Source organism: Aquarana catesbeiana, linkage group LG11 (assembly GCF_042186555.1).
Source record: "Aquarana catesbeiana isolate 2022-GZ linkage group LG11, ASM4218655v1, whole genome shotgun sequence".
Lineage (NCBI taxonomy): Eukaryota > Metazoa > Chordata > Amphibia > Anura > Ranidae > Aquarana > Aquarana catesbeiana.
Genome location: NC_133334.1, coordinates 120,064,546 through 120,088,301, shown reverse-complemented (window position 1 = coordinate 120,088,301; position 23,756 = coordinate 120,064,546). Strand labels below are relative to the sequence as shown.

Below are 23,756 nucleotides of genomic sequence, written 5' to 3'. Positions count from 1 at the left end.
AGTCCGCCTTTGTATGAGGCTACTAGGGAAGATGGTGTCTTCATTCGAAGCAGTTCCCTATGCTCAGTTTCACTCAAGAATGCTGCAACACAGTATTCTGTCGACCTGGAACAAGAAGGTTCAGGCATTAGACTTTCCGATGCACCTGTCGCATGCGGTGCATCAGAGCCTCAATTGGTGGCTCATACCCGAAAACCTGCAGAAGGGGAAATCCTTTCTACCGGTTACCTGGACGGTGGTAACAACAGATGCCAGTCTGTCAGGTTGGGGAGCAGTTCTGGAACAGGCTGCGGTCCAAGGGGTATGGTCCAAGACAGAGAGGACCTTACCCATCAACATTCTGGAGATCCGGGCGATACATCTAGCTCTAAAAACCTGGACTATCAGGCTAAAGGGTTGTCCGGTCAGGATCCAGTCCGACAATGCCACAGCAGTGGCTTATGTCAATCATCAGGGAGGCACCCGGAGCCGAGCTGCTCAAAAAGAGGTGAACCAGATCTTAGTCTGGGCAGAGATGCATGTGCCATGCATATCGGCAGTTTTCATCCCGGGAATAGAGAATTAGCAGCCCTTTCCTGTAAGGAGCCTTACTTGATTATACACAAGGATAGAGTGGTACTACACCCTCATCCTAGTTTTTTACCGAAGGTGGTTTCTGATTTTCATTTAAACCAAGACATTGTTCTACCTTCCTTTTTTCCAGATCCCTGTTCTCCGGAAGAGAGATCTCTACATTCGTTGGATGTAGTAAGAGCAGTTAAGGCCTATCTAGGGGCAACTACTCAGATCCGCAAGACGGATGTTTTGTTTGTGCTGCCAGAGGGTCCCAATAGAGGACAGGCAGCGTCAAAAGCTACCATTTCTAAATGGATTCGACAGTTGATCATTGGTTGGTTTGAAACAGAAGATTCCTCCGTTTCAGATCAGGGCACATTCCACAAGGGCTATTGGTGCTTCTTGGGCAGTGCATCACCGGGCCTCTATGGCTCAAATCTGCAAGGCCGCAACCTGGTCTTCAGTTCATACATTCACCAGATTCTATCAGGTGGATGTGAGAAGGCATGAGGATATCGCCTTTGGGCGTAGTGTGCTGCAGGCAGCGGTACAGGGTCCTCAGGTCTGATTGCACCCTACTTGGTCGTGGTTCCCCCCCCTCAGGTAGCATTGCTCTGGGACATCCCATCAGTAATTACTGTGGCTCTGTGTCCCGTGATGTTCGAGAAAGAAAATAGGATTTTTTAAAACAGCTTACCTGTAAAATCCTTTTCTTTCGAAGGACATCACGGGACACAGAGGTCCCGCCCCTCTTCTAATACACTATATTGCTTGGCTACAAAACTGAGGCATCCCTGCAAGGGGGAGGGATTATATAGGGGGTTGAACTTCCTGATAGGGTGTGCCAGTGTCCAATCACCAGTGATACCTATATAACCCATCAGTAATTACTGTGGCTCTGTGTCCCGTGATGTCCTTCGAAAGAAAAGGATTTTACAGGTAAGCTGTTTTAAAAAATCCTATTTTTCCCCATTGAGATCTGATGTTTTAAAAGTGTTCCTTAAATTTTTTTGAACAGTGTAGATTTGGGATACTATACAGCCAGTCTTGGTATCCAGACAACCCGGTATTGCTCACTGTGTAATCTCCCTGCAGATTTTACTGAACAGTACAGCCTGTTATAAGGCCCACTGCAACTTGTGAATTCCTTTTTTTGTTAACCCGAGAGTATTGCGCAGTACAATATAGCTTTACTGGCTAACACTGTTGACCTTACATTTCCTATGGTGTTTTACAAGAGAATACAGGGGGACTGATATCAAGTCTGATCCGGAAACTTTTTCTAGCTGTATTTAAAATATATGAAATGATCTTTAACCACTTCAATACAGGGCACTTATACACCTTCCTGCCCAGACCAATTTTCAGCTTTCAGTGCTGTCGCAGTTTGAATGACAATTGTGCGGTCATATGCGCGGTCATACAACGCTATACCCAAACTAAATTTGGGCACTGACAGGCACTGATGAGGTGGCACCAATGAGCGGGCACTGACGATGGCCACTGATATGCGGCACTGATGGGCACTGGTAGGCGGCACTGATGGGTGGCACTGATATGCAGCACTGATGGGCATTGATAGGCAGTACTGATGGGCACTCATTGGTGGTACTGGTGGGCACTGATAGGTGACACTGATGGGCACTGAAAGGCTGCAAAGATAGGTTCTTATGGGTGGCACTGATAGGCATTGATACGTGGCACTGATATGAGGCACTGATATGCATCCCTGGTGGCTCTGGCAGTGGTAGGCATTGTGAGTGGGCACTGATTGGCAGCTGCCTGGCCATTGATTGGCAGCTGCCTGGGCACTAATTAGTATTTCCCTGGGGGTCTAGGGGGAGCATACCTGGTGGTCCAGTGTGGATGGCCATCCTGGTGGTCCTGGGCAGCATGATTGTGGTCCTGAGTGAGACCAGAGGGGGGGCTGTGCTGATAAACAATCAGCACAGACCCCCCCCCCTGTCAGGAGAGCAGCCATTAGGCTCTCCTCTACTCCTGTCTGTAAGATGCGAGTGAGGAAAAGCCGATCACCGGCTCTTCCTATTTACATCGTGATCAGCCGTGATTGGACATGGCTGATCGCGTGGTAAAGAGTCTCTGTCAGAGACTCTTTACCTAGATTGGAGTTGCGGTGTGTCAGACTGACACACCGCAACAACGATCGCCGCGATGCACACCCCCGGGGGTGCGCAGTGGCTTAATATCCTGAGGACGTATATGACGCCCAGTCAGGTTATGGAAACCACTTTGCAGCCGTCATTCTGATATATGGCAGGCGGCAAGTGGTTAAAGTAGAACTAAAGACAAAATGTTTAATTTTATTTTTTTTGGATAGAGTAAGGGAGGGTTATAGGCCCTGTCAGTCTTTTTTTTTTTTTTTTTTTTTTTAATTATTTCTTTTCCCAATCTGTGTTCAAATAGGGGGAAGTGAGAAAATCCCTCCAAACTGAGGGAATCCCAGGGTGTTACCAGTGTCCCTGTTGGAAGATTTTCCCTTTATTACTGTTCTGGTGTCAACCCAAAATTTGGTATTTTCCTTTATTTTCAGTAAACAAAACAAATAAGGTGAATCTCACTGACAGGGGCACCGACAGCAGTAAAACCTGACAGGTGTTCTAATCCCTCTCCACTCTATCCAAAACTAAAAAAAAAGTTTTGCCTATACTTATACTTTAATAAATCCATAACTGAGATAAATGGTGTTTTTTACTTTTTTTAACCAGGGTAAAATCGGCATGGAGTTCCTCTGTCTTTTTAATGCCTTGCGAGTCCCTAAATTTGTGTACGGCATCTTCCAGTTCCAATTTACATTCACCCCCTAAGTGATTGTGTTATTTTTACCACGGGTGCTGTTAATAGACAGTACTTTTTTTTTTTTTTTTTTTTGGGTGTCTACAGGTTATGAAAAATACAACACTATCAGGGCAGACCCAGCACTCTGCTTCCTGGAAAGAGCTGGAAAGCCAGATGAAAAGGCAGTGGCAGCAGAACAAAGGGCGAATGATTACATGGATGGGTACGTTGGAATATACAACATATGGAGTTGCTGGTCAAACATTTTCCGTTGAATAGGTAATAATGAATACTCATTATTTTTTATTACAGTGATGTTGAAGATCCAGAGTACAAACCAGCTCCTGCTTTATTTAAAGATGACATGGAGGTAACACTGAGATATAACATTTGTATTTCAGCATTTATTTTGGATTATTTATAAAAAGTAGAACAATGTAAAATGTAGGTCTTATCCATAGGAGAGGAGCCATTGGACTTCTTTCCTACATGTATGATAAATCTGCCTTTCATTGCTTTCTTTTGTAGGATGATGCTTCATCTCCAGGTGATCTTGTTATAGCAGATGGTGGTAAGTTCTTGCCATAAGCCTTTCTACTTTTAACTTCCAGTTCTTGTATAATGGTTTTGCAAAGTTAAATCATAAATAACGAGAAATTTTAATAGAAAGGGACATGTGCTTTGCCTACACATTTTTGTTATCCCATATTTGATCTTTAAAGTGACACTAAATAATATCCTCCTTCAAACATAATCAATACACATTAACTACATAATAGCCCTGCATTCTTTTTCATAAAATTTTTTCTTACTGTATTTTTCTACCTTTTTATAACATCCTTCTTGAGCTCCCAAATTTCTCATTTGCAGTGCATGCTAGTTGCATTCATGTGCACTGTTGTTTGCACACTACAAATCCCATAGTTCATATTTTCTAGTCCATTTCCGGAGCAAGCAAGAGAGGGTGGCTATGTTCCTACATACAGTGGGACCATGGAAAACAAATGTAGACACCCTCTAACAGGAAGTCGGAGAAGGCTGAGAGCAACAGAAGCTATTTTTTGAGTTAGGACTACATACGTAATAGGATTTTTTTTAAACTAGATTCATTTTTAGCTAAAGATGCTAGTTCATGTCTGATTTTATATTTTAACATCCAGTTAGTCACCCTCTCCTTATTTCTCTGGAGAATGGTTGGCAGCAGGCACCCCAGTCTAGAACATGATGCTGTATAATATATAGTCCTGTTTGGACACCTTCTTCATGAGAAATTACTAGTCTGAGAACTCACATAGATTAACAATTATTCCATACAAAAGCATTTTCTAGGTATAGAACATTATCCTGCTGTCAGTAGGAAGGGGTCATGTGGTATAGAACAATGTGAAGATCCATGTTAATAGAAAAGAACACATGCATTCCTGGTGTGCAGTTAACTTTATATATTCTTGCAGTTCAAGCTAATCAGAGGTACAGTATATAATTTCCAATATAGGTGTTTTCTTATCGTACATCATGGGACACAAGGCCATAGTAGTTACTATGTGGGTTATAGGCCACCTTCAGGTGATGGACACTGGCACACCCTAAGACTGGAAGTCTACTCCCTATATAACCCCTCCCACTACTGGGAGTACCTGTTTTTTCGCCAGTGTCTTAGGTGTTTGTCACGAGTAAAGATGTGCTGTGCTGAGCTCCACTGGAAGATTCCTTTGCTGGGGCTAGCTATGCAAATGGATCCATCCAAAGTGTCTTTTCTAGGCCTAATTGAATGGTACCCGGGCCTCGTGTCCGAAGAAACGAGGTTTTGCCTGTAACGCTTCTCTTTTTAGAGAGCTGGACCCCGGCCCCAGCCATAAAGGTTTACTGGTGGGGTGCTTTACAGGTCCAGGAGTGTGGGTTCCCTGAGGGTCCCCGGTTCCTGAAGGTTTGGTAACGGAGCCCACTCTGAGAGGTGAAGATTGGGTCTGTCGGTTTTACCACGGAGAACCCTGCAGCGGCGGGAAAGGTAAGTGGAGACTTCTAAGAATTTTTTTTTTTTTTTAATTTTCTTATGAAATGTCTCCTTTAAAAAAGTAAATGTTGTCATGCCTAAGAGTCACCACTGGGGGCTGTATAGAGCACGTACCTTGCCATGCTTTCCTCAGAGATGACGCTGTGAGGCAGAAACAGCAGGCTTCCCTCCGACGAGCAGCTCAGACCTCCGGTAAGATTGGGGTTTTTTTTTCTTCACTGAATCACCCCCCACCTGGTCCAAGCTTCCCCTCTTCTTAGAAAGGGGGAAGCCAAAAAACGATCAGCGATGCCGCTCCGTTTGTTTCACCACCCCTGCACGGCGGCCGCTCTCTGGTCTCCTCCTCGCCATTTCCCTCCCCGCACAAAAGCCGATCCCGTCGGATCGGAGGCCCGCTTTCGCGCGGGAAAACCCTCTCTCGGAAAAAGAGGGGGTGGGATGTGACGGAAGGGGGAGGGGCTTAGCACGGCGCTGGCGTCCAGCAACGTCCAGCGCGGGAGTTTGTTTAAAAGCTCCATTTTTGCTGGCTGCAGATGTAGGAGGGACAAAGAGTAAAAAGGGGCATGTAAGAGGTTGGTGACACAGGCATTCCCTTGGCACATTTACTAAAAGCATCAGGCTGAGCGTTATTAGTAGCAGCAGTAGCTGGACTTTTGCTCAAGCAGTGGATGCGATTTCTTCTGGTAGTACCTCTGCATTTGTGCATCGGGCTATAGTCAGAAGAGGGCATTGAAACATCCCCAAAAAAGAGCTAAAAGGGTCTCCCTCAAGCTCTGGAAAGCCTACTCATCTCTACAATGGCATCCTCCCCTAAGAGGGGGTGGCTGGTCAGAGTGAGCATCGGGGCCATGAAATGTTTGCAATTGACTGCAGCCCCTGTCTATTTTACTAAAGTGTTTTTTTTTTCCCCAACCATGAAATGTGACAAAAAAAACAAAAGTGGTTAGCGGCTTTAATCGCATCCCAGTGTGGGACAAAATGCGACAGGTTCCCTTCCATTACCCAGGACCCTCAAACTGAGGGACTGGCGGGGGGAAAAATTTCCTTCAGGGGACCGTGGTGAGGGTGATGACTCCTCTTCTGAGGGGTCAAATGCAGGGGGATCAGCTTCACAATCTGTAAGATTGATGGTGCAAGTTTTTACTGAATGGTCCGCTCCACATTTATGTACCCTTAACTGAGTGTTTGGGTTCGCTAAAGCCTCCTCAAGATGTGCATGCCTTTCCTGTCAATTCATTGCTGTAAAAGCTTTTTGTATCTGAGTGGGATCACCCAGATAAGCATTTTTTCCCTCCTAAAAAGTTTTTCACACTTTATCCTATGGAGGAAAAAATTCAGGTGGGGATACCAGCAATTGACGCTGCTATATCCTCTGTGAATAAAAGTTTGACTTGTCTGGCAGACAATGCTCAAATGCTTAGGGATCCAACGGATAAAAAGTTGGAATTCCTACTAAAAAACACTTTTTTCTCTGGCAGGTTGAGTGTTTCAGCCGGCGCTGACAGTAATTGGTCAATCCTTGAGAGACCAGTTTAAACAGGTGTTCAAGGTTATCCTGTTCAGCAAGCCCAGGATCTGGAAAGCTACTAGCAGCTTTATGCTTGCAATAGTCCCTATGAGAGATTCTATCCTTGAAACAGCTGTGTGGGGATGATTTGGGTAATCAATCCAAAGAATTTCTAGTGGAAGGTATCCCTTTGCCATTTAAGAAAAGGAGTAAATGTATTTCATTTTAACAAGCTCCTTCTCCAGTGTCAGGGGCATCAGCCTCCAGGCAGTCACGACGGCCTCCGCGGTCAAGTTCAAGAGGGACAAGTCTTGAGGGAGAAAACCTACAAAATACTAAAGTCTCCTTATGAGGAGGGGCTCCCGCTCGCTTGAGTAGGGGGAATACTTCTGCAGTTCTCAAGGGTCTCGCAGGAAGAGTGTCGAGACAGATGAGGGACTTCCTCAATAGCGCCAGGGTACAAACTGGAGTTCCAAGAGTTCCCGTCTTCTCGTTTTCTCAGATCAAACGTTCCGAAGGATCCAGAGAAAAAGAGGTTTTTCTTTCAAGCATTGGACCATCTTTTGGCAGAAAGTGATCATGGTGGTCCCATGAAAGAGAGGTGCCAAAACCGAATGGAGATGTCAAACCCATTCTGGATCTCAAAAATCGAAACGGTTCCTGAATATTCGCTCTTTTTTTTTTCTCATGGAGTCAGTCAGTTGTCTCCATTCTACAAGGAGGAGAACGTCTGGCGTCAAATCGACATCAAGGATGCATACCTCCATGTGTCTATTTCACCACTCACCAGTAATATCTACTTTCAAGGTAGAAAATCTTTATTTTCAGTTTGTAGCTCTGCTTTTCGGTCTAGCTACTGCACCTTGAGTGTTTACAAAGGTTCTGGCCCCTCCTCTAGCCAGAATAAGGGCCCAAGGTATAACAATGATAGTTTACCTAGACGATCTGCTCTTGATAGACCGGTCGTTAGCCCGCTTAGACCAAAGTATGGTTACCACATTCAACTACCTGGAATACCTAGGTTGGATTCTCAACCTAGAGAAATCTCCCTTGAAACCATGAAGGGGGCTAGAATACTTGGATCTTGTCATAGATACACCCAGAAAGGGGTAGTCTTGCCCCAGGCAAAGATCAGTGCCATAAAGGAACTGATTCAGGTGGTCGAAGCAAGATGAATCCTTTTATTCAGCTTAGCATGAGGTTGTTGGGAAAGATGGTGGCTTCATTCAAGGCTGTTCCTTATGCTCAATTTCATTTGAGACTGCTGCAAAACAGTATCCTTTCGGCTTGGAACAAGAAGGTTCAAGCTCTAGATTTCCCAATGTGCCTGACTCCAAAGGTGCACCGGAGCATCAGTTTATGGTTAATAACCAAAAATCTGCAACAACATATGCCAACCTTTTTTTTTTTTTTTTTTTTTTTAGGTTCGGGAGCAGTCCTGGAAGAGGCAACTGTCCAAGAGAAGTGGTCCAGATCAGAAATGACCTTGCCCATTAACATTCTAGAGATTCGGGCAGAGCACTTGGCCCTGAGGGCTTGAGCGTTCAGTTGACGGAATTGTCCTGTCAGGATCCAATCTGAGAATGCCATAGCAATGGCCTATATCAATCACCAGGGGGGCACAAGAAGTTGTGCGGCCCAGAGAGAGGTGAATCATATCCTATCTTGGGCAGAAAACAATGTAATTTGCCTATCAGCAGTCTTCATTCTAGGAATAGAAAATTGGCAGGCGGACTACTTGAGTCGCCAGCAGTTGTTCCCGGGAGAATGGTTCCTTCACCCCGATATCTTCCTGTCAATATGTCAAAGATGGGGGATCCCAGACGTAGATCTATTTGCGTCCAGGTTCAACAAAGAAATTGACAACTTTGTGTGAAGTACAAAGGATCCGCTAGCATGTGGAACAGATGCCTTGCTATTCCTGTGGAATCAGTTCTCACTGATTTGTGCATTCCCTCTTATTCTGCCTGCGTCCACGACTTCTTCGCAGGATCAAGCAGGAAGGGAAGTCGGTGATTCTTGTGGCCCCCAGCATGGCCCAGGAGATCTTGGTATGCAGAGATCATAAGGATGGCAGTAGGGGTCCCATGGACCCTACCACCACATCCAGACGTTCTCTTGCAAGGTCCTGTATTACATCTTACCTTACAAACACTAAATTTAACAGTTTGGCTATTGAGTCCCACATTCTGAAGAAACATGGGCTGTCAAGTTCAGTGGTATCTACCTTGGTTAATGCAAGGAATCCGGCCTCCAGAATCATATATTATAGAGTCTGGAAGGCATATGTCTCCTGGGTTGAATCCAGGGGTTGGTACCCCAGGAGGTATGTCATAGGTAGAATCCTTGACTTTCTGCAGATGGGGTTAGAAATGAAGCTGGCCTTGAGTACTTTCAAAGGCCAGGTCTCGGCCTTATCGGTATTGTTTCAAAGACCACTCTTTGGTTCGTAGTGTTTTCAGGGGGTAACGTGGCTTAATCACCCGGTTAGGAAACCCCTGAACCCTTGGGACTTGAATTTAGTTCTGTCGACGTTACAAAAACAGCCTTTTTGAGCCAATACGACATGTTCCCTTGGTCCTTTTGACAAGGAAACTAGTTTTTCTGGTAACCATATCCTCTGCAAGAAGGGTATCAGAGTTGGCTGCTCTTTCTTGTAAAGAGCCATATTATTACTGTTCACAAGGATAAGGTTGTGTTGCGTCCTCATCCTAACTTTCTACCGAAGGTAGTGTCAGGTTTTTGTTGTTGTTTTTGTTGTTCTACCTTCATTTTTTTCCAGAACCCTGTTCTATGGAAGAAAAATCACTACATTCTCTTGATGTGGTGAGAGCAGTCAAGGTCTGCTTAGGCTCTGTTTCCACTACTGCGAGTTGTTGTGTGACTTGACGCATGTGAAGTCATGACAAGTCAAAACCCATGTATTTCAATGGTTCCGTTCTAATTGGTGCGACTCAAGTCGTATCGACTCCAAAAAAAACTACTTTGTTCTGACTTTGGTGCAACTTGTTCTCGCATGGTTTTCACCGGCCGCATGACATCGCATCACAAATCGCATTGCAGAGTTGCACTGTAAATCACGCGACTTTGGGGTTGCAGTAGTGGAAACAGAGCCTTAAAGGCAACTGCTCAGATGCGAAAAATGGATCTTTTGTTTGTGTTGTCTGAAGGTCCTAAAAGAAGACAAGCAGCATTGAAATCTACTATTTCTAAATGGATTCGACAAGTGATTGTTCAAGCTTATGGTTTAAAGAGGAAAGTTCCACCTTTTCATATTAAAGCGCACTCCACCAGGGCTGTTAGTACTTCCTGGGCAGTGCATCACCAAGCCTCCATGGCTCAAATTTGCAAAGCCGCAACTTGGTCTTCAGTCCATACATTTACCAGATTCTGTCAAGTAGATGTAAAAGGTCATGAGGATATCGCCTTTGGGCACAGTGTGCTGCAGGCAGCAGTATAAGTCCTCTGATCTCATAGTGCCCTGCTTTTGTTGTGTCTCCCTCCCTTCAGTTGGCATTGCTATGGGACATCCCACCTAGTAACTACTATGGCTCTGTGTCCCATGATGTACGATAAGAAAATAGGATTTTTATAACAGCTTACCTGTAAAATTCTTTTCTTTGAAGTACATCACGGGACACAGAGGTCCCCCCCTTCTTTCTGGTATACCCATGTATTGCTTTGCTACAAAACTGAGGTACTCCCAGTAGTGGGAGGGGTTATATAGGTAGTGAACTTCCTGTCTTAAGGTGTGCCAGTGTCCATCACCTTAAGGTGGCCTATAACCCACATAGTAACTACTATGGCTCTGTGTCCTGTGATGTACTTCAAAGAAAAGGATTTTACAGGTAAGCTGTTATTAAAATCCTATTTTTGCAGTGTGCTTTAAAGCGGTTGTATGCCCTAGTAAAAATAAATTAAAAAAAATCTGTAAGGCAAAGGCCTAATGAGCTAGTATGCACTGCATACTAGCTCATTATAAAAAACTTACCTTAGAACGAAGCTCCTGCACTGCCGCCGGTCATTGCTAAGGGAGCTGACATGTTGCCTCGGCGATTCTTCTGGGTTCGCAGCGGTGAATGGCCGGAGCCACGTTAGTATCACTCATGCGCAGGAGTTCTCTTTCCGGCAAGGTGCTCTCACTTTCCGGCAGCGTCCGCCAGGCCTTTAGAGCGCATGCCCAGCTGACGTCAGCAGCTGCATGCAAGATTCACCGTACAGGTTTAGGAGATATTAATTTTATCTACAGGTAAGCCTTGTTATAGGCTTACCTGTAGGTAAAAATGTACTAAATATATAACCACTTTTAATTAAAAAGTACAATTTCCCCTTTAAACAATCCTCATTACTGTACTTCTGCTTAGTTCTTATTGCACTTTTTTTGTAATAATCCCTTCAGGAGAAAATTTTACTACAGCACATAGTAAGCATTTTGTGTTTTATAATCAAAGTAATTGGGATAGACTTAATCATTTGTAAGCTTATAATAAAGCTTGCCTGTAGGTACAATAAATATCTGCTAAATGTACACCATTTAGGAGATGTGATTTTCTTCAGACGGTGATGTCACTGGCATATGTGCTCGGAAGTGAGGGCACACTGAACGTGCTGTCAATCTAGAGCTCTGTGCAGTGATTGTGACTCCTGTGCGCATGCGTGGGAGTGACGTCTTGGCAGCTCGGCTTTTCAAACAGCCGGTGCCTGCAAACCCGGAAGGATGACCAAGTGAAGAGGAAAGCCCTGTCAGTTGTGATAGTGCACCGCTGGAAGGATCCCTTTTACGGGTAAGTCTATCATAACGTGCTAGTATGCGATGCATACTAGCACATCATGCCATTTACTTGCAGTGGGACTTTTTTTTTTTTTTAAAGACTTCACTGTCTCTTTAAGGAGATATGTGATGTTGCCCATTCAGAACAAGGTGTCAGTGTTTGTGTAAAGCCTGTCCCCAACCACTTTATATTCCCCTCTCTGGCTTTTTTCATTTGTTCTTTCTTCTGTGGCCACCATCGGCAATTTCCTAGTGCTTTCAGGAATAGGGGAGCTTGGGACCTCTTTACGAAAGCATTGCTCGGGCCCAGAAGTCAGTCCATCAACAGTTTTATTTGGCCACCATTATACCTGGTGTTGGCTGGTGTCAGAGCACAGAGGAAGCGGTGACCTCACCCACTCAATCCTAGCGATTGGCTAGAGTCTGAGCACTACATCACAAGTCCCTCCATGTCCAAACACATTGGGTATATTGCACTGAGAATGTCCGTAATAGCATACATAAACTATAGGAGTAAACATACACTATAAAACAGCGCTAATGTTGAGCAAAACTATATAAGAAATTATGCGGCCAACTACGCATAATAAGACAGAGAAGTAGAGAGTCCGTGAAGTGGTCAGAGGAATGTCCATAAGTGACAATACAGCCGTATCCAAGTGTGCGCCTTCCACCGGTCAATGAAATTTCACCCTGTGTTGACACTCTCCCCCTAGGGGTTCAGACTCACCAGATCTGCAAATCATAAAAGCCTCCAAGAGCAAAAAGATCTCCTCAACACCTCTCTCTCAATACCACTCCGGGGGGTTTTCAGGGGGGGTCACAACTCCACACAGATGAGTAAAAAAAAAGAAAAATGTGCACATAGCATAATTCTGTTTATTGAAGTCAAAACCCACAATCTTCAAGAAAACCCTTCAATCTATATACGTACATATAAAACAGTCAATCAAGCAGAATAAAGAAGGCTGCGTGTCACCATTCAAAAGATCAGCCGGCTCGGTGTCCAGGGGAACAAATCACTTCCTGGTTGTAGATCGGGCTGTGGTGGAACGCAAACCTCACTTCCGGCGTCGTGTAAGCCACGCCCCCGGGTATATTGCACTGTTGACCACAGAAGGAGCCGATAAGGAGGGCTGGAGATGATGATTGTTTTTTCCCTGGATCGGTAAGGTGACGTCTCTTTAAGAGGTTTTTTTCAGGCAGTCTTTAGCCTTTCTCTAAAAAGAATCCTTTCTAATATTTGGACAGTTGCTAAATATGCTAATGTTTTTAAATTCAACATAATAAAGTTCACAAAATGCTCATTTTAATTTATGTACATTGTCTCTTGATTTTTCTTTATCTACTCAGATGGGCAGGTGCCTGAAGGTGATAAAGGTTACTGGCCAACACAGTCAGCACTGACCACGCGCCTTCGTCGACTTATAACAACATTCCAGCGCACTTCAAAGTTTAGGCAGATCCAGCAAATTCCAACAATGTTTCCAATTCACGCAACAGTAACACAAGCACCTTATGAAGATGCTTCCTTGAATCCAAAAGTTGCTGCAAAAATAGAAAGACAGCAGAGGTTAGCAACATCTTTTTTACTATATGATTGAAATAAAAGTACACTTTTAATAATGGTCAGTGCAAATTGCAGTAATCTGCAACAACCAGCAAAGTAATTTATGGAATATGAATGCTAATTGGCTGTGGAGTGTTATTGCAATTTTCACATTGTTTACCAAACTACCTGGATCCTACATTGGGACCAGCTGGTTGCTGTGTGTTGTGGTTCATCACCAGTATTAAGTCTTTGAATGTTTTTGATTGATGTAGGTGGACTCGAAGAGAGGAAGCTGACTTTTACCGGGTTGTCTCGACATTTGGTGTGGTGTTTGATCCAGGGAGGGGTCAGTTTGATTGGACAAAGTTTCGAGCAATGGCCAGACTACATAAGAAGACAGACGAAAGTCTTGAAAAATATCTCTATGCCTTTATAGCAATGTGTCGGAGGGTGTGTCGGCTGCCTTCTAAAGAAGGTAAGTTTAGTAAAACATTGGTTTGAGAGTAACTTGGTTTGAGAGCTTTTTGCAAGACAAGCAAAATTTTTAAATAAATTTTGACTCGATAAACAAGTTGCGTCATGTCTCAACTGAGTATAAAAGAGCGGCTCCTCCAAGTGTAGCAATATGGTTACATTTAATGAAGGCACAACATTTAGCAACTCACATGGTTGATGTTTAAAACAGGCACATCTAAATAGGCAGGCATCTGGGGTAAAGCTGTCCACATAGACCATCCTCTGCACTGCCATCAACGTCATCCCTTTCACACACTTCAAGCCTCACTTTTAGATCGCTCTACTGCTGAGTAGTCTTCCCGGTCACAATTGCAGACCAACAGCGGTGAGAGCTGGCAGTGTGGAGGACGGTCTGTTCTCAGGGGCATTGCTACGTCTACAAAAGATCTGGGGCTAAAGCCCATAGCAGCGAAGTAAAGAAAGTTATACACTTGGGCAGGCATACACATGTATATAATATCTGTGTGTGTGTCTCTCTCTCTCTCTCTCTCTCTCTCTCTCTCTCTCTCGATATAGTTACATATCTGGGTGCGGATTCTATGGTTATTATTGTTATTATTGACCCTTCTTACATCAGGTTCCCCAGAGAGCCCCCCCTTACATCAGGGTCACCGGAGTCCCGAGAGAGCCTCCCTACTTACATCAGGGTCCCCAGAGAGCCTTAGCCTGTGGGGCAGGTCCAGTCAAGTGGCTCACTGAACCAACCAGTTGACGCAACTAGTAAAGGAGTACAAGTCCAAGCATTAATGCTTGAAATCTAAGGATGTGACCCCCTTAGATCTCATGGGTTCAAGCTAGGACCTGTAGTCCTTCACTAGTTGGGAGAGTGGGGGGTGTGACACATCTTAAGCTGTGAGGGGTTCATGCTGGGACCTGTAGTCCTTCACTTTTGGAGGGTCACAAGACACAGCAATAAAAGACAAATTTTCTGAGTTAACAATATACTATATAATTGAAGTTGAACTGATTTTTTTTAAAAGCAGAGTTTGTGTCATTTCAAGCATTCTCACAGAAAATGTTCTAGTTATATGCCTAGGTCTCCTTCCTTTCCTACCACAGTCTTCATAGATGCTATGATATAATATTACTGACAATAGGGCTGGCACAGTAGAACGCATATCCATACAGAGTGCAGTATTATTGCCAACTTATCCATACCATAGTTTATGAACACAACCAGCAGCCAAAAAGCCTGCTAGTCCTAGTCCCTATAACAGAATACACATACCTTCTTGTCACCACTTTAGCAGTTCAACGTGAGTAGCTCGGCTTTGAGTCTCCTGGAGGGGTGGGGCTAAACACTTAGCACGGAGCTAGCTTCCTACTGATGAGAACAGGCACGCGACGAAGATGGGCTGGACGCGGTCACCCCCTCTCGCCCCCTCACACTGCTGGACAAACCAAAGAGAAGGTAGGCTCCACCTCCAGGATGTTCAAGCAGTCAGAGTCCTCAATGAGAGCAGGGGGAGGAGATTCGTCCCCAATCTGTTCTGGGCAGCACCCACCCCGCAGCATCGCTGTGTCAAACAAATCATGCCTCTCCCTGATGTGCCAGAAAAGTCATCTTGTGTGTCTGCAGTGGCCTTTTTACAGGGCATCAGACTCGGGGCTATGGGCCACAGATTTGGGGGGTATAGCCCCAGTAGCCACGCCCTAGCGACGCCACTGGTCTATATGGACAGCTTTACCCTGGATGCTTGCATACTTAGATGTGCCTGTTTTAACCACTTCAATACCAGGCACTTTCGCACCTTCCCAACCAGGACAATTTTCAGCTTTCAGCGCTGTCGCACATGGAATGACAATTGCGTGGTCATACAACACTGTACCCAAACAAAATTTTTATCATTTCGTTCCCACAAATAGAGCTTTCTTTTGGTGGTATTTGATCACCTCTGCGGTTTTTTTTTTTTTTTTTTTTTGCTAAACAAACTAAAAAAGACCGAAATTTTTGAAAAAAAATGAGCTTTCTTTGTTTCGGTTATACAATTTTGTTTTCTCCTTCACTGACGGGCACTGATGAGGTGGCACTGATGAGGTGGCACTGATGAGGTGGCACTGATGAGTTGGCACTGATAAGGTGGTACTGATGGGCGCTGATATGTAGAATTGATGGGCACTGATAGGCGGCACTCATGGGCACTGATAGGTGGCACTGATGGGTACTGACAGGCAGCTGTGATGGGCAGCACTGATGAGGTACTGACAGGTTTTACTGCTGGACACACGGATTGGCACTGTGGTTGGCACTGTCATCCGTTTTTTTTTTTATGGGGCACCGACTGGCAGCTTATGGGCACTTTTTAGCAGCTGTGGTGGCACATCTGATGGGGCTGTGCTGATAATTAATGTGCTGATTATCAGCACAGACCCCCCCTCTGACAGGGAGAGCCGCCGATCGGTTCTCCCTGTCAGCGCGAACTGAGGAATGCCGTTTACTGGCACTTCCTGGTTCGTGCGATGATAAGCTGTGATTGGTCACAGCTGATCACGTGGTAAGAGGCTTCTTACCACGTTCGGAGATGCGGCATGTAAGACTGACACACCGCACTCGTGATCACTGTGCTGTGCACCCCTGCGGGCGCGCGCCGGCATGTTATCCTGCTCGACATCATATGACGCCCAGTCAGGATAACTGAACCACTTCCCGGCCGTCAATCTGCTATAGACCAGGCGGGAAGTGGTTAATCATCAATCATGTGAGTTGCTAAATGTTGTACCTTCATCAAATGTAACCATGTTACTACACTTGGACAAACCTCTCTTCTCTTTTACAATCTGTAGCTCCTGCTGGATTTTGCTTCTAATCCCTTTGTGGAGGCTGCCATCACATTGCTATAATCTTTATATATGGACTATAAACTGAAAGACCTATGAATAAATGGTTGTGGAATGAATCATCTGAGTGTCCATTATTTCTTATGGGGAAATTCGCTTTGATATACAAGTGCTTTGGATTACAAGCATGTTTCTGGAACTAATTATGCTCGCAATCCAATGTTTTACTGTATATAAAAAATAAGATTATCAACACTGCTTTTCATAATTGTGTTTACCACAAGGCAGATTGGCAATTACCCTGCCAGTTTCCTGCATACCGTATATACTCGAGTATAAGCCAAGTCACCTAATTTTACCACAAAAACAGGGAAAACTTATTGACTCGAGTATAAGCCTAGGGTGAGAAATGCGCAGCTACTGTAAGTGGAAAAGAGGGTCCACAGTGCCCATTTTCAGCCTCACTGTGCCCATTTGCAGCCATAGGTCCCCCGAATTTTAAACTCAGTAGTTAAGGGTTCCTAGATGCCCCCTAGCTGCAGCCAAAATTTAGGGTCTCTGGACCCCAAGGGTCCCGAAATGACATTGCTGCAGATGGACACAGTTGACCGACTTTGGGGCCCCGTATCTTGGTGCTAGGAACCCCAGATTTGGTGTGCAACCCCAGTGGAACTAGCACTACAAAGCTGGGGTTCCCAGCGCCAAGTGGCCTTGAGATACGGGGCCCCAAAGTCGGTTCAGAAAATGTCAAGCACTTCTCTGCAGCAGAGAATGACATTTTCCGAACCGACTTTGTGGCCCCGTATCTCGGGGCCAGTTAATGCTAGGAACCCCAGCTTTGGATATGTTGTAGTGCTACTTCCACTGGGTTTGCACGAGATACGGGGTCCCAAAGTCGGTTTGGAAAATGTCATTCTCTGCTGCAGAAAAGAGCTTGACTGGAGTATAAGCCGGGGGGGATTTTCAGCACAAAAAAATGTGCTGAAAAACTCGGCTTATACTCGAGTATATATATATATATATATATATATATATATATATATATATATATATATATATATATATATATTATTGGAAATTATGAAGGCTCTAAAGTTTGTGAGACATTTATCAGACGAAGCCTTTTGGGGTTTATCATAGGTCTCCTCCCATATAGGAGCTGTTGAGACTTCTGATTTAAATAACAATGCCATCTACTAAGATTTTCAGTTCTAAATTGTTCTTTTAAAAGAAAAGATTTATTGTTTGTTAGATGTCAAAGAACTTTACATATGCTGTATAATGGTCCTTTTTTGGGGGGACAATCCGTGCAACATTTATAAACATTTAAATATGAATTAACCCTTTTAACACCTCTTTTAGACCTGGTAGACACATCCGTATCAATCCAGCCAATCACAGAGGAGAGAGCCTCCAGAACTCTGTACCGTATTGAGCTTTTGAGGAAGGTTCGAGAGCAGGCTATACGTCATCCACAGCTGTTTGAGCGTTTAAAACTTTGCCAACCAAACCCTGACTTGCCTGTGTGGTGGGAATGTGGTACACATGATAGAGATTTGTTAATTGGAGCTGCTAAACATGGTGTAAGCAGGACAGACTACCACATTTTGCGGGATCCCGAGCTTTCCTTTATGGCATCTCAAAAGAACTACAACCATAATAAAGGAACCTCCTCTACTTCTCTTATAGTTCCACCAAACCAGTTGCCATTGTCATCCTCACCACTTACTCCTCAATCCAGAACACATGAACTAAAGGGGAGCCCTAATGAGGAGCTTAAAAATGATGCCGAAAAGGAGGATATTGTAATGGCAGAGGAAGAACCTATGAAAATGAAAGAAGAGGCACTAAGTCTTGTCAATGGCCCTCTGACTCATACTGGAGAACCTAGGCAAGCTGTCAAGTCAGAGACAGACAGACGCATGGTGGCAGCAAGGACAGAGCCTCTTACTCCAAACCTAACTTCCAAGAAACAAAGAATTGGCAAACTGGGTTCAGCCTCGAGTTCAGACTCTGAATCAGATTCAAACCGATCCTCCTGCTCCTCTAGATCTTCCTCTTCCTCATCTTCCTCCTCTTCTTGCTCACGCTCAGGATCCAGCTCTTCCTCCTCTTCTTCCTCCTCCTGCTCCTCATCTTCCTCTTCGTCTTCCTCCTCCTCTTCATCTTCATCGTCTTCATCTGAGGACAGTGACAGCGATGATGGAGATGAACAGAAATGCGGTAAGTAGCGTGTTGTTAGATCAAATACAGTGTTACTAAAGTTTAGGGTGTGTATCAGTTTGGGAACACTTCGTCAGAGTTGCTAGACACCTTGGACTTTGTGTGTTGACAGTCTTTCAGTAAGCTATCCTCTCTTAACCACTTAAATACCGGGCCTATTCTGGCACTTCTCTCTTACATGTAAAAATCATCATTTTTTTGCTAGAAAATTACTCAGAACCCCCAAACATGGGGGCGTTTTACTTTTTTTTTTTTTTTTTTACATTTTTTTTTTTGTTTATAACTTTTATTCCTATTACAAGGAATGTAAACATCCCTTGTAATAGGAATCTATTGTGACAGGTCCTCTTTATGGAGAGATGCGGGGGTCAATAAGACCCCACATCTCTCCTCCAGGCTGGAAAGCATGAGATCGAGAAAAAAAATTCACCAATCTCATGCTGACGGCCGCGATCGCAGCTTTGTTTACTTCTGGGAACCCGGGCGTAACGTCGCGCACGGGCCTCCAACGGTCATAGAGATGACTGGTGAACATATGGCCACTGGAAATCTCTATCGTCGTCATCCGGCGCCGACCGATTCTTTCTCCGGGCCACCGATGGCATGGGAGAGCCTGGAGAAGCACCAGATGACGGCAGGAGGGGGGCGTCCCCTCCCGTCGCCTAAAAAAACGATAAAGCGGTGGAACTGCCGCTGTGATCATTTTTATCGTGCACGGAATCGCCGGCTGGAAAGAATTATATCTGATTGATGCCTGTTGCTGCAGGCATCATTGAGTTATCCCCTCACAAAGTCAAGGACGTCATATGACGCCCTAAGGTATTGAAGTGGTTAAAGTGGTAGTCGTAAAGTCAGTTGTTGCAAAACTTGCTGATAGACAGGGTTTATATTACAGAAGAGACCCTAGAGGTCTCTTCTGTCATAATTCTCCCCCCTGCCTGTCAGCGAGTAATGTGATCTGAGCTGCAAATGCGCAGCTCAGACCACATTTACCTCCCGATCTGTGGGCCACTGCGATGTGACTCCTGGATGTGACTCCTGTGCTGGTTGCCCCAGCACAGCCAATCAAGCGGCCAAAGATCGCAAACCTGAAAGAAAGAGCGGGCGCAGATGGAAGCTGCCGGGGACAAGGGAGAGTGGGTAGAGAGTAGCGCTGGAGGGCTGCTTTTTTAGGTAAGTCTGTCATAAAATACTAGTATGCAGTGCAGGGACCCATTTAAAAAAAAAATAAAACCGCATAGACTTTACTACCACTTTAATAGTAGGCACTAGCATATAGTTGTCTTCTTCTATAGCAGCCATTCTCAACTAGGGTTCCACCAAAGGTTGTTAGGGGTTCCTTGACCAGTGGTTAATTGATCTCCCATTTGATGGTGCGTGTAAAGTTCCTGAATCAGTGCCACTTGGCAGAGTCCGCTGCATGACACAAATGATCTTTTTAGTGGTCTGCAAGGGTTGCATTTTTACCACTAGCCAAATGTACAAGGCCTTTTCCCACTGCTCACAAATGAACTAGTTTTAGCATGGGTTCCCTGAGGCCTTAAAATAATCTCAAGAATTTCCCTGGGGGTAAAAAAGTTGAGAAAGGGCTGTTCTATATAGGCTGCAAGATCATTTCAAGGGGCAAAGTACCTATTGATCACAAGCATTCTGAGGATAAAGTGTTTGGAATGAAAAAGAAAAGGACACATCTGAGGAATGTTTTTGGGTATCTGGAGAAAATACTAGTCAGGTCTGTGTTACAGAGAAAGTAGTGTTGTACAGGGCAGTTGCTTCTTGTGGTATTCACAAACTACAGAAGTACTGTATGTGAGTGGTTATGGAAACACCTCCCAGTTGATGTAGTACATTTTTTGTAAAATATTTTTCTCTTACATTCATTGACAGACACAACCTCTCTTCATTCTTGACCATAGATTTATAGTGCCATCTACAGAAGTAGTGAAAAAAATGTGTCACCTGGCGCAAAAATTATATCTAAAATTAAATTAAAATCTGCTGCAGTTAAAAATTCTCTACCTTTGGTCGGAGGGAAATTAATATCATATAAAAAGTGTAGCTGCGCTGATCTTAAAATGCTTATACAGTGGGGCAAAAAAGTATTTAGTCAGCCACCAATTGTGCAAGTTCTCCCTCTTAAAAAGATGAGAGAGGCCTGTAATTGTCATCATAGGTATACCTCAACTATGAGAGTCAAAAAGTGGAAACAAATCCAGACAATCACATTGTCTGATTTTTGAAAGAATTTATATGCAATTTATGGTGGAAAATAAATATTTGGTCACCTACAAACAAGTAAGATTTCTGGCTCTCACAGACCTGTATCTTCTCCTTTAAGACAATAGTAGGAGACAGTAAGGGGATTATAACGGTGCCAAAATTTTGAATACTATACAGTGACGCATTAGTATTAAAATTATAATGTTTTATTGACAAGCAGATTAAAAAAGGGTATACAAAAAGAGTATGCACAACAAGGGTGTAAATAGACAATAGGGGAAAAGATACAGAACCAGCATATGCAGCAATATTACAAGGACTAGCCAGTAGTGTGACGGCAGGTCTTGTTCACAGGTACTATGTTCCTACATGTTTTGCCAACATTGGCTTCCTCAGGGACAGTTGGTTATACCTGTATTAATTTATGAATTCGGTGAATCGCAGTGTGCGAACAGACCAGTCCCCCGGAGTGAAATCAGGATCCCATGTCGCAAATAGGGTGGAGTCTATATCTTAGTAAAAACAAGGTGTTCAAGGGCGCCCATACCTGCTGTCCTTTAAAACGTGTATAGCTCTGCTGTGTCCAATATACCAACCTATACCTACTGTGTCTCCATAGTCCTAAGTATTCTTTCAAGAGTCACGTCGGACTTATGGGTGAGCTTTTTCCCCTTTAAACTCACCATTCATCAGTGACCATATCCAACACGATTGTCAGCCTACCGGGCGGCCTTATTTTTCCTTGTTTTTACTAAGATATAGACTCCACCCTATTTGTGACATGGGATCCTGATTTCACTCCGGGGGGACTGGTTGTTCGCCCACTGTGATTCACCGAATTCATAAATTAATATAGGTATAACCAACTGTCCCAGAGGAAGCCAATGTTGGCGAAACATGTAGGAACATAGTACCTGTGAACAAGACCTGCCGTCACACTACTGGCTGGTCCTTGTAATATTGCTGCATATGCTGGTTCTGTATCTTTTCCCCTATTGTCTATTTACACCCTTGTTGTGCATACTCTTTTTGTATACCCTTTTTTAATCTGCTTGTCATTAAAACATTATAATTTTAATACTAATGTGTCACTGTATAGTATTCAAAATTTTGGCACCATTATAATCCCCTTACTCTCTCCTTACTATTGTTACAAAACTAATTGGGATGAGGTGCCGTATTTTATCGAGGACTATCTAGCCAAACCCCCCTTCTTTTCTTCTCCTTTAAGAGGCTCCTCTGTCCTCCACTTATTACCTGTATTAATGGCACCTGTTTGAACTTGTTATCAGTATAAAAGACACCTGTCCACAACCTCAAACAGTCAAACTCCAAACTACACTATGGTGAAGACCAAGAGCCGTCGAAGGACACCAGAAACAAAACTGTAGACCTGCACCAGGCTGGGAAGACTGAATCTGCAATAGGCAAGCAGCTTGGTGTGAAGAAATCAACAGGGAGCAATAATTAGAAAATGGAAGACATACAAGACCACTGATAATCTCCCTCGATCTGGGGCTCCATGCAATATCTCACCCCGTGGGGTCAAAATGATCACAAGAACGGTGAGCAAAAATCCCAGAATCACGCGGGGGGGACCTAGTGAATGACCTGCAGAGAGCTGGGACCAACGTAACAAAGGCTACCATCAGTAACACACTACGCCGCCAGGGACTCAGATCCTACAGTGCAAGACGTGTCCCCCTGCTTAAGCCAGTACATGTCTGGGCCCGTCTGAGGTTTGCTAGAGAGTATTTGGATGATCCAGAAGAGGATTGGGAGCATGTCATATGGTCAGATGAAACCAAAGTAAGAACTATTTGGTAGAAACACAACTCGTCATGTTTGGAGGAGAGAGAATGCTGAGTTGCAAGCAAAGAACACCATACCTACTGTGAAGCATGGGGGTGGCAACATCATGCTTTGGGGCTGTTTCTCTGCAAAGGGAACAGGACGACGGATCCGTGTACATGAAAGAATGAATTGGGCCATGTATCGTGAGATTTTGAGTGCAAACCTCCTCCCATCAGCAAAGGCATTGAAGATGAAACGTGGCTGGGTCTTTCAGCATGACAATGATCCCAAACACACTGCCCAGGCAACGAAGGAGTGGCTTCGTAAGAAGCATTTCAAGGTCCCAGAGTGGCCTAGCCAGTCTCCAGATCTCAACCCCATAGAAAACCTTTGGAGGGAGTTGAAAGTCCGTGTTGCCCAGCGACAGCCCCAAAACATCACTGCTCTAGAGGAGATGTGCATGGAGGAATGGGCCAACATACCAGCAACAGTGTGTGACAACTTTGTGAAGACTTATAGAAAACGTTTGACCTCTGTCATTGCCAACAAAGGATATATAACAAAGTATTGAGATGAACTTTTGATATTGACCAAATACTTATTTTCCACCATAATTTGCAAATAAATTCTTTAAAAAATCAGACAATGTGATTGTCTGGATTTGTTTCCACATTTTGTCTCTCATAGTTGAGGTATACCTATGATGACAATTACAGGCCTCTCTCATCTTTTTAAGTGGGAGAACTTGCACAATTGGTGGCTGACTAAATACTTTTTTGCCCCACTGTACAGTGTTACCACTAAAAACAATATCAGTGAAATGTGCACAAACATCAAAACTGTATAGCTCTATTGTGCAAAGTTATAGTGCAAATTATTCAATTATCAAGTGCAAAATTGCAAAAGTATCACAAACTGCAGAACACAGGTTTTTTACAATATTTCCCAAAGTCCACTTTACAATTCTATCTCATGTGCGTAGTGTGCTCAAAACCACATCCGTGCTAATTTAGAAGCCTTTTCACCACTT

At 44.1% G+C, this 23,756-nt stretch overlaps 1 protein-coding gene across 5 annotated transcripts in view; it reads left to right on the top strand.

Annotated features, from left to right (window-relative positions):
• Positions 1–23,756, top strand: part of CHD9 (chromodomain helicase DNA binding protein 9) — a 343,123-nt gene that overhangs the window by 283,708 nt on the left and 35,659 nt on the right. For all 5 annotated transcript variants that reach the window (XM_073604968.1, XM_073604966.1, XM_073604967.1 and 2 more), the window contains 6 exons: positions 3,457–3,574; positions 3,664–3,721; positions 3,880–3,922; positions 12,997–13,216; positions 13,468–13,670; positions 17,852–18,712. In XM_073604968.1, the coding sequence (XP_073461069.1) occupies positions 3,457–3,574; positions 3,664–3,721; positions 3,880–3,922; positions 12,997–13,216; positions 13,468–13,670; positions 17,852–18,712 (1,503 nt within the window). The remainder of the gene's footprint in view (positions 1–3,456; positions 3,575–3,663; positions 3,722–3,879; positions 3,923–12,996; positions 13,217–13,467; positions 13,671–17,851; positions 18,713–23,756) is intronic.